Below are 11,936 nucleotides of genomic sequence, written 5' to 3' on the forward strand. Positions count from 1 at the left end.
TTTTAAGTATTGTTGGTATCAATAGAAGAGCTTCTGTTTCCTTCCACCTGAAGTATCGACCTGCCTACAGACATGAAGTTTAAAGAAACCTAACGTACAAAGTCGATGTAAAGGACAGCGTGCTGTCTCAGTGCGTCCACATTTCTGTGCTCTGACCTCAGATTTTCTTCACAGCAGACTGACTCATGACAAAATGCTTCTCCGTTTTTTACTCAACAGGCTGGATTATTTCAATTTGATTTGTTATAAAACCTTCACTTATTTTGCCTTTGAGACGAGTATTTGAAAGGAGAGGCTGTATTTGTAAAGACTGAAACTAAACCCTTTGAAACACTGAATGTTAGTCGTTCAATGCAAGGTTTTTGGAAATGGTACTGTATAAACAAACAGAAACTTCCTATGTTCTAAAAACAACAACGAACAAATCATTACATTTTGTGATGTGAAATGAGGTGTTTTCACTTTAGTTGCAGTAGCTGTTTTTATGTTTGTACGTGTGAAATGTTTTTATCACTGCCGAGAATGAATAAACAATTTTGAAAACAGTTTATTTGTTTGGGTATTTTTTTTTTCCATCCCAAAAAAAATATTTTTTAAATCAGCAGAAAAATCACCTGAACAAATATTTACAATAATCACACTTTAAAAAAAATCATTTCAACAGCTTGTATCTCAACTATTTGTTTTACATACAAGAACAGTTTGACCATTTGGGAAACATGTTAAGAAATGTTCAGTGCAGCTACCTGCTGGTGTCTTATTTATCTTTATTTAACCGATGAAGGAAACTGATTCCAGGAGAAAGAAACAGCCAAATCGATCTGAAAGTGTCTCTAAGTTATCTAATGGACCCATGATGTTTGTTTTATTTGTACATGACAGATTTGTGAAAAAACATTTATTTTAATTTATTTGGAGAAATTTGTGAGCCCAAGTGCTTCTAGGTGACTTTTGAGTGCTTAGTTTTTTAATGAACATATTTTCCCCTCGGTAGTCACTGGCACTTAAAAACATAATTAGGCACAGCCATATGTGAAACAAAGATTTGACATTTATAGACTCATTTACAGAAATTAATCAAATATAAAAAAGTGGTTAATAAGTAAACCAAATCAAGCGATGATAACATCTACAGAACTGTAATTTACATACGGTATTTTGAAAATTGAATTCATAAAATAAAAATAGAGAAAACGAAAACATCATGATTCATTTCAAGAGAAGATAAAAGCACCCGACCGTTTCCGGGCTTGTAGCCGTTGTAAGTAATGGCTCTCAAAGGGACGTCTCTCTTTCCAAGAATTAGTCGGGCCTAAATGAGCGGTAACTAAGGAGAATCTCTACTCCAAATCATAGACTGTAAATGTGAACTTGTTTTATTATTGAATTACTATAAGTTAAGCTGGTTGACAACAACCAATACATCCCACCTAAAAGAAGAACAATCTCTTCCTCTTGTCTGACAAAACGCTAAACTAACAATTAGTCTGGTCCAAAATAGCCCGCCTGACGGTGGACAAGTCGATTTTTTTTACAGCACGTTTTTGTGACACGTAATATAAAACATGTTGATTATTAAGATTGAATGGTTTTGTTTGTGAATTTGTGTTTCTGCTGTAAATTCATCATAAAGACTGATTAATATCCTCCGTCACAGGAGTGTGTGTGTGTGTGTGTGTGTGTGTGTGTGTGAGTGTGTGTGTGTGTGTGTGTGTGTGTGTGTGTGTGTGTGTGTGTGTGTGTGTGTGTCTGTGAGTGTGTGTGTGTGTGTGTGTGTGAGTGTGTGTGTGTGTGTGTGAGTGTGTGTGTGTGTGTGTGTGTGTGTGTGTGTGTGTAGTTCAGTAGTTGGAGTTGTGTGTGTGTGTGTGTGTGTGTGTGTGTGTGTGTGTGTGTGTGTGTGAGTGTGTGTGTGTCTGTGAGTGTGTGTGTGTGTGTGTGTGTGAGTGTGTGTGTGTGTGTGTGTGTGTGTGTGTGTGTAGTTCAGTAGTTGGAGTTGTGTGTGTGTGTGTGTGTGTGTGTGTGTGTAGTTCAGTAGTTGGAGTTGTGTGTGTGTGTGTGTGTGTGTAGTTCAGTAGTTGGAGTTGTGTGTGTGTGTGTGTGTGTGTGTGTGTGTGTAGTTCAGTAGTTGGAGTTGTGTGTGTGTGTGTGTGTAGTTCAGTAGTTGGAGTTGTGTGTGTGTGTGTGTGTGTGTGTGTGTGTGTGTGTGTGTGTGTGTGTGTAGTTCAGTAGTTGGAGTTGTGTGTGTGTGTGTGTGTGTGTGTGTGTGTGTGTGTGTGTGTGTAGTTCAGTAGTTGGAGTTGTGTGTGTGTGTGTGTGTGTGTGTGTGTGTGTGTGTGTGTGTGTAGTTCAGTAGTTGGAGTTGTGTGTGTGTCTGTGTGTGTGTGTGTGTGTGTAGTTCAGTAGTTGGAGTTGTGTGTGTGTGTGTGTGTGTGTGTGTGTGTAGTTCAGTAGTTGGAGTTGTGTGTGTGTGTGTGTGTGTGTGTGTGTGTAGTTCAGTAGTTGGAGTTGTGTGTGTGTGTGTGTGTGTGTGTGTGTGTGTGTGTGTGTGTGTGTGTGTAGTTCAGTAGTTGGAGTTGTGTGTGTGTGTGTGTGTGTGTGTGTGTGTGTGTGTGTGTGTGTGTGTAGTTCAGTAGTTGGAGTTGTGTGTGGTGGTGGAGTCGCTCGGGAAGGAGCCTCGGCGTGGTGTGTGTTTTCGGCACAGCAGCAGGAGACGGATCTCCGGGGAGATGCTGCTGGAGAAGGCGGAGTAGATCCAGGGGTTGGTGCAGGAGTTCAGACTGGCCAGCAACATGAGCAGCGTGAACACTGCATCTACAGACAGACAGACAGACAGACAGACAGACAGACAGACAGACAGACAGACAGGAGGTCAGTGAGGAGAGTGCAGAGGGGGTCAAAGTATAGACACTCCTCCTGCTTGATTATAACTCTGATACAAGTGAAATCACTACTTGAGCTAAAGTGTGGGAGTACTTGCTCTTAAAAATACTTAATTAGTCAAACTATATATATATATATTTATATATATATATATATTTATATATATATATATATATATATATATATATATTTATATATATATATATATATATATAAATATATATATATATATATATATATATAAATATATATATATATATATATATTTATATATATATATATATATATATAAATATATATATATATATATATATTTATATATATATATATATATATATATTTATATATATATATATATATATATATATTTATATATATATATATATATATATATTATTATAACAATAAAAAAATCAACCAAACATGCCTGATGACCTGATGGGAAAATGCCAGCAAAGCTTTACACCAGGGATGGGCAACTTTGGTCACGGCAAGGGCCACATTCATTAAATTCTCCCTGCCAAAGGGTCAAATTGTAGTACACAAAAACGATCAATTATGAATCAATTATAAAAAAAATCAATTATGTCTCAAATTTAACTCAACATATGCCAGTGATCAAATATTATTATGGATGTATTTCTGGTTTTCATGATTTCATGGCAGATTTTGTTACATTTTCTTCATGTTTCCAATTCATTCATATGTAAAAATTGACCTGAGGGCCACATTGAGGGTTGATGGGGGCCGCATGTGGTCCCCGGGCCGCCAGTTGCCCACCCCTGCTTTACACAGTGAGAAAACGTTTACATTTCAGTAGGTGCACGGCCTCTCAAACTCTGCAGCTGTGCATCATATTCATATTCCTTGTGTTAAAGCTCCCTTTGCTTTTTTCACTTCTACTTGAACATATAAAAAGAAAAAGGCCGTCTGTGATAACTATTCCACTAGATGGACGGTCTGATCTGTGTGCTCTGTGTTTGCTTCAGAAAAGGAAAGAAAAATCCATAGCTGACTTCAGAGCAAACAACAAGTTCCAAGAACATTCATAGAAATTTTCTGGAGTCAAAATGTATGATTAGTCATCTTTTAAATGTAGTGGAGTAAAAGTTTCCCCAAAACATAATACTCAAATAAAGTACATATACTCAAAAGTATGTCATTACTATGGCGAAATTGTCATCATAGGGATAATGCAAATGTAAAATGGAAGCGTGAAATATGAATGAAACAGGGAGGGAAGTTACTAAAAAACGTGTGAAATTAAAAATAGAAAGAGAATGTTTGTAAAAATAAAAAAAAAACATATCCATGTCACCTCAAGGACCCCGTAGTTTTCTCAAAATCCTGCCAAAAATCTTGACACTTGTTGCATTTTACAGTGGGCTATAGTTTTAAAACTATCAGTGATATTTCTTCAGTAGTTGTTAAAAGGAAACAATTCATTGGGTCAGTTTGGTTCTTGGCAAAACTTCCAAATCAAAGGAGATATTAATTAATTAATATTTAAGAGCAGAGGCATAAACCGTAGGGCGTAAACCAAGGTGACATGATGATGACGGATGAAATTTAAATGTCTAAATTTGAAATGGAACTGACATTTTATTGACAGAAAATCACACTCAGCTATAATCTGAAACTTGTTGAAAGATATCTGCGCACCGTTCTGTGGTGAGTTGGGGTCCCAGGCGGCCCAGAGCTGGACGCTGAAGAAGGGGGCCCAGCACAGCGAGTAGACGAGCACTATGACCAGAGTCATCCTCACTGTCTTTGACATGGCCGCTGTTATCTCTCCTCCACGGGCCGGGGGCGCTTTGGGGGGGCTGCAGCAGACAGCAGAGGGCGCTGCAGGGTCAGGCAGGACATCAGGCTGCCGCTCAGCTGAGTGGAAACACTGGAGGTTAAAGGACTATACTGCTGAGGATCTCTCATTTTTAACCTCAAACTCCACGTCATTATTGTAGTTTACAGAACAGAGGTTGGAGGTCTGCTGGGGGCTAAATGGGCTAAATCCATCGGACACACCACTTTAAATACTTTCTTAATGTAAACAACTAAAAAAAGCAAGATGCCATACTGAACAATCATTTGAAGCTATGTGAAGAACATCTTAATATTAGCTTAGCATAAAGACTGGAAACAAAGGAAACAGCTGGCTGTCTGAAGCTAACAGAATCCTTCCACCTGTCAGGCTCACTAATGAACACTTTATGTCATCTTTGTTAAAAAACTACAAAACTATACTCCCGCTAATGTAACTCCCATGTTTTGGTCATGTCCTGCTCTTTCATCTTACTGGGGTGTGATCTTCAGTACTACATCTTGATATTGTACTTTGTGCAGCTGCAGCTATATTTGGTATTACAGATAAAGATAACGGCACGTTGAGGAGAAGACATAAAGATGTTATTGCTTTTACAACACTGCTTGCACGCAGAAGAATACTACTGCGTTGGAAGTCATCGAGCACACCCAAGGCGTCCCTGTGCCTGAGGGACTTATTGCACTTCATACAACTGGAAAAGATTAAATATTCACTGAGAGGGTCTAGGAACACATTTCACAGCATCTGGGATCCAGTATTATTGTATTTAACTCAACTTCAAACTTTACCGGATACTACATAGAAGAGAAAATCAAAGAAGTTATTATTATTATTATTATTTTTTATTTTTTATTTATTATTATTATTTTTATTATTATTATTATTATTATTATTATTATTATTATTATTATTTTTATTATTATTATTATTATTATTTTATTTTTTATTTTTTTATTATTATTATTATTATTATTTTTTTATTATTATTTTTTTATTTTTATCATTATTATTATTGTTTTTTTTATTATTATTATTATTATTATTTTATTATTATTATTTTATTATTATTATCATTATTATTATTATTATTATTATTATTATTATTTTTAACGTATTACAGAGGAGTGGTACCCTGTGTTCCAGGTTGGGGTGGGGGGATCATAGTCTTGTTTTACTTTCAGTACTGTTTTACTTTATGTGTGTTTTTGTGTTTAAAAAAAATTGTACGCTTTGATACCTGCTTGTCATTATCGGATGTGAATAAAAATAAATATGAAACTGTTCAACTGTTTTTCAAAGGTCGCCTGTGACTGACACGATTTCAAGAATGCTAAGCTAAGCTGAGCTAGGGTGTAGCCTGTTTGTAGCTACACATTCAGCTTACAGCTTCTTGTTAAACACTTGGATCAGAAAGTGAATAAACGTATTTCCCCAAAAAATGTTTGTCTTTCCAAGTCGACCTATGCTAACGTTAGCATTCTGCAAAGCAACAATTACAAAGCTAAGACGCTAAAGCATGAGAATTTTCATGATAATCTCCAGGGCGAGATGCATGTGTGAAGGCAAACAGACACATTTTTCACCCAGACTTTTTTCCTGCCAGTCCCCTTTTACTTGTGCCTCTCACCTGGGTGAACAGCTGTGTAGGTGTGGATTTCACAATGTGGAGTCAGACTGTTGGTCCTGAGTGGACTCATGGGCACGTGTACAAAAGTAGATCCGGGCTCGAAGCTGGTCTGACTCCCAGCAGGGTTGTTGAAAATGATTGGTGAAACGTAGAGAGAGAGACTGGACCTCCCTCTGCATCCTCCTCCACCACTTCCTCCTCCTCCTCCTCCTCCACTTCCACTTCCTCCTCCTCCACTTCCACTTCCACTTCCTCCTCCTCCACTTCCTCCTCCACTTCCTCCTCCTCCTCCTCCACTTCCTCCTCCTCCACTTCCTCCTCCTCCTCCTCTCTGGCTGTCCCGTCTGGATGGAGGGAGGAAGACAGGGGACAGGCGACGTTCTGACTTCAGGTACAGATTGTTGTGGATCTCCTTGAAGATTCTCACCTGATGTTGAAAAGAGAGGAGTCAGACACCCAAATTCATAAATCCATCCATTATCTATTCCCCTTTTCCTGTTCAGGGTTGTGGGGGGGGGGGGGGGGGGGGGCGCTGGAGCTGATTGGTGGTATCTAAATAGAAATCAGTATCTTTTGATTTTTACTACTGTTGCATGCCTGGCAGACGGTGATGATGAGGACAGGGAGGATGAAGACGGCCAGAGTCGTAGGCTTTGAGGCCCCAGGACTCTTCAAAGTTTCCCCAACACTCATAAACACCCGGAGCCATTTCGGACTGCGAGAAGATAAAAACCTGTCGAGGCAGAGAGAGGTGTGTCAGGGTGGGTCTTACCCTCCTTCTGTTATTGACGTTTAACAAGAAACAAACCAAAGGAAACAAAAGAGAAAATGTGCAGCGATATCTACTTGCTTGATGAAAACTGTAAAACTTATTTTTCTGATATCTCTTAATCAGCTCACATGGAGCTCATTAGGCCTCTTGACCAATCAGATCCCTCGGTTGGAACTATCTGATGTAACAATGACTTAGTGCTCAACTTTCTATGGAAGCGATTAGTGATCAGAATTCAAATGATAAAGCTAATTTGAAAATTCAAATGCATTAACAGAAATGCTTTTTCATTTTCAGAATATGGGTGTATTATTTGACTCAAAAATAAAATGATGATTAATTTATCTAATTTTAATTTTAGTTTTCAACTTCAAAAATGCACATTCTTTGACTAAATTAAAATGAGAGAGAAAATGACATTTGCTTTGTCATTTTCAAAAAATGCCCCGCTAAATTTGTATCATAATTCAAATGAAAAAGCTAATTTTAAAATGAAAATACAGTAACAGAAACACGTTTTAATTTTCAGATTATAGGTGCATTATTTAACCTTTATTTAAAATGAATATTCAGTCATCCAGTTTGCATTAAACTTTTACTCTCTATGTATGCATATTGTATGACATCATTCAAATGAAGACGAAAAGGTCTTTGGCTTTTCGTTTTCAATTCATTGCTTTCTGGTAGCATTTTGTAAGATGCACTGATTTCTGGTTAATAAGTTATAACTTGTTTCCTGTCCCTGTACCTGTGGCAGGCTGAGCAGCAGTGACAGACCCCAGGCCAGCAGTATGAAGCTGTTCCAGCGCTGGGTGGCCCCGCTGCGGTGCGCCAGCAGGGGGCAGCAGATGGCATAGTGTCTGTCCATCGTCATGGCAACAATCATGTAGGAAGAGGCGAACATCCCGAGGACCTGCAGGTATTTGACCAGGCGACACAGGAAGTCCGGCCCGGGTAGACGACCCTTGGCGTCCCAAACGAGTTGAGGCAACACCTGAGAGAGAGAGCGGGGGGGGGGGCGTTACAATGCTGCGAGGGTTTTGTTTTCTGGGTTACGCGTACGTTCATGTTACCTGAAACAGCGCCACCACCAGGTCGGCCACGCAGAGGTTGAGCATGAACTGGTGCAGTGGGTTGTTGTGTCGTCTCCTCCTCAGCAGCACCGCCAGCACCAGCCCGTTGCCGAGCAACGCCATCACCAAGATGACCGCCAGCACCACGACCTCGGCCACCGCCAGAACGGGGTCACGTTGCCGGCTGGTGACGTTTCTGCCTGCAGGGGTTACCGAGGCCGCTGACCAGTCGAGGGGCGGGTAAGAGTCTGTTGCCATAGAAACCGACATGTTGGCTGCAAGGAGAGGGTCAAATGTCAGATTGTTTTCATGAAAAATAAAAATTAACCTTAATTATTGAGCTGAAGGAAATGTGATTGCAGACACCAAACACCTGAAATCTCATCGAGTTAAAGCGGTCAAATAAATATCGTGGAGAAAATCGACGATGTATTCTTCTTAAATGCACAAAATGGAAATATTTCAAGCTCAGCGAAGAGTCCAATACTCAAATAAACGAGTCAACACATCATTCCCAGCTCTGCCGTTAATCTAATGTAGATAGTTTTCCCAATTAGAGAATTCACATGCTTCTCTGTAGTCTCTGAACAAGTTGCCCGTAATGATCACTGATTTCTGTTGCCGTGACAACGATTATGAAACAGGCTTTAGCTCAAAGTTACGCGCTTCTACAGGAACTTCGACAGGTCGTCTCCCACTTCTCCATCCTGAATGTTTCCATGTTGGGTTCAAAGTTGGCACCACTTCTATTTTATCTATTTTGACCTCCGCTGCATATAAACACGGCACAAACACACAAACACACAAACACACACAGCTGAAGTTAACAGGGGTGAATGTGTAGGGTCGAGCATCCGTGAGCAAATTATAATTATGAAACAATGAGACGTGTTTACAGTGCCGTACACACTTTCACAGTTCAACACACACACAGAGCCGTAGAGGCATGCGGAGAGGGCCCCTCATGTGGGAATATTTACCCAGGGAAAGTGAACACGCTCTAATAAGGTCACAGTCATTTGACCAATCTCCAGCCGATTGACATTACACACAAAGTGGAGGTTAAGGAGAACTCGAAACAAACACAGAAACCTCGATAAAGAGTGACCGAGTGGATTCACATCAGGGATGTTCTTCTTAAGACATATTTATGTTTCTCATTTGTGAACTTTATTCTCAAGTAAAAGTTTGAGTCTGTTTGTTCCACTACATTTATCTTAAAGCTGACGTTTATTTGCTGATGATAATAAATAAATAATATTAATCATAACGTTTGTTTGTATAGCACTCTAGGTCACAAAGTACTTTACATGGTCACATGTGCGAACAACAATTTTTTTGGGTGGGGTGCTTTTGCCTTTATGAAGATAGTAGAGTGGATAGAGGATGAATTTGGAAGAGAGAGAGAGAGAGTAGTGATACCTTGTGGCTAAAAGAGCCAAAGGTGCAATTTGAAGCCGCCCGCTTGGAGGACTAAAGCCTCGGTACATGTGACGCGACCAAGAGAAAAACCTCTGGCCGCTGCGGAAGTGCAAAATCATGCAAGACCAGTTGAGTCTGCAGGAGCGCCGGAAGTCAAACACACACTAAAAAAAGCCAGTTTTTGCAGCAGAAATGAGCATGATTAACGCCTGGTTAAATAATAGTAGCGTAGTGGTTAATGTGCAAGCCCCTTGTACGGAGGCTACAGCACTCCAAGTGGGCGGCCCGGGTTTGAATCTGACTTGTGGCTCCTTCCCCGCATGTCCTTCCCCCACTATGAATTCAACATAAAGACATAAGAAATAAATCAGGATTATGTTCAGAATGTTTCATATTACTTACATCCTTTTTGCTCAGTGCAGCTAGTTACATCATTAAAGGAGCAGTATGTAACTCTGACACCTAGTGTTTAAAAAGGGTACTGCAGTCTAAATTCTAAACATTGTAGAGAGCTGTCCCCCCCCCCCCCCCCCCCCCCCCCTCCTGTCTAGAGTCGATCCTCACGCAGGTCACCATTGTGGTGGACTCTGAAGCTTCAGTGTTTATCTGTAAACCTTTCTGTGTTCTAACCTCCCTCCATTTTTCAAAAGCGGCCGTGTGGGGGGTCGCCTTAAAAGCGCCTATCTTCTCTGGTCCAAACAAATCCAGAGCATTCAGGAGCAGAATCTAAAGTTAGAAGGAGGACATACTGGCTGCTGCATTGTTGTCAGAGAAGCCAGCACTTCAACATGTTTCCTTCATGATCAGATAGTAAGATACCTTTATCATTTCACTCAGGAGATATCTGACAGATTGGACCTTTATGGTTATGAACCACTGTGTTCTCCATATTTATGTGAAAGTCAGTTCAAAGTAGCGCCACCACGAGCAGCTAAGATAAATAGTATCTAGTATCTTCCATCTATAACAACACAGAACAGGCTCTCCAGTTCTCTCAGCTTCCCTCAGAGTCGTCAGTCTCATCTTGTAAAATAGCTTTTCGTCTCTAAACTAATCCCGCTTTTAAACACACGGCTGAAAACAGGTACACAGCAAGTAGAGATCTAACATTTAGAAACCTGTTAAAAGCCCATCCGTCTACAAAATAACAAAGTTTATCCTCTCTGTGTGTTTCCTGTTCAAAGTGCTGCGTCGTCTGCTGGAATCAAATCTTTTATTGGCCGCTTGAGGATGTAAATATTTTAGCTTGACGTTCTGGAGAGGTGTCTTATTGCCTCCATGCAGCCCGGGGGGGGGTATACTTAAAAAACAGTGCAGGTGCTAAAATCAGAATCCAAGTCAGCTAATGTAACCCACGGTGTCCTCACAGGACTCCTCTGTTTGAATCGGTAACTACACCGCAGAGTTTGTGGACATCTTTTGACTCTGCTAATCCAATTTAGAGATTAGCCACCTGCTGTTAAATACTCATTTTTCTCTCTTCAAAACAAAAAGCTCAAATCAGTCATTCTCATGCCTCTCTTGAGTATTTATTTTCCAAGTTTAATTCAATGAATATGATTCATTTTAAAGGTTTTTTTGACAAGCAAGTTCCTGAATTGTATTTGCGCAAGAATAATAACTACAAAATCAGAAAATATTTGGATAACTCAGCAGGATCAGATACCATTTTTGTGCTGTTTTTCTCTTTCCACAGATTTGTAGTCACCATATAAACACTCACAAACATCCACCTGTAACCTCTGCAGCCTTGTTAAAACACTTCTACAGATTGTAATTTCACATTTTAGTAGAAAAAGAGTTTGAGAAAGAGAAAAATCAGGAGCAAAGTACAAGAAAAACAGAATCGACCCACTCACCTCGTTCTCGTCCTCAGCGTCCCGCGACGCATCTGCAGGAGCCGGGACAACTTGATCTGCTGTTGCACACAGCGGCTGCATCCATGCTGTGTTTCTGTGTGTGTGTGTGTGTGTGTGTGTGTGTGTGTGTGTGTTTACTGTATGTGTGTGTGAGAGTTTGTCCTCTCCCTTATTACTCCGAGGGTGACCTCTACCAGCTCGCTCTGCTGACTCCTGTCTCCCCATCTCCTCCCTTTTCGTCCACTCTCCTCCTCCACCCCCCCCCCCCCCCCCCCCCGTTTGCTCCCTCCTCTCCCTCACATCCTTCCCTCCCATCGCCTTCTCTTGGATTTGTACGATATTAGGAAGGAATAAATCACAAAAGAGGGGGGGGTTACTTAGACTGTGCTCTCTCTCTTTACTGATGCCAGCTTCTGGTTACATAAATGACCCTAACCCTTCTGTACTTTTCAATACTGTAAATCACTGAAATAATGGA

General features: G+C 40.2%; 1 protein-coding gene across 1 annotated transcript; it reads right to left on the reverse strand.

Moving 5' to 3' along the window:
• Nucleotides 1-1,714: 1,714 nt before the first annotated feature.
• On the reverse strand, nucleotides 1,715-11,667 carry LOC132990119 (vasopressin V2 receptor-like). The gene is given in 9 exon segments (XM_061058196.1): nucleotides 1,715-2,811; nucleotides 4,543-4,761; nucleotides 6,333-6,527; nucleotides 6,645-6,759; nucleotides 6,930-6,978; nucleotides 6,980-7,065; nucleotides 7,853-8,098; nucleotides 8,178-8,452; nucleotides 11,455-11,667. Coding segments are annotated over 9 exon segments (1,455 nt in total). The 5' UTR covers nucleotides 11,540-11,667; the 3' UTR covers nucleotides 1,715-2,626.
• Between the last annotated feature and the right edge of the window lie 269 nt (nucleotides 11,668-11,936).

The sequence above is a fragment of the Labrus mixtus genome, chromosome 15 (genome assembly GCF_963584025.1).
Source record: "Labrus mixtus chromosome 15, fLabMix1.1, whole genome shotgun sequence".
Lineage (NCBI taxonomy): Eukaryota > Metazoa > Chordata > Actinopteri > Labriformes > Labridae > Labrus > Labrus mixtus.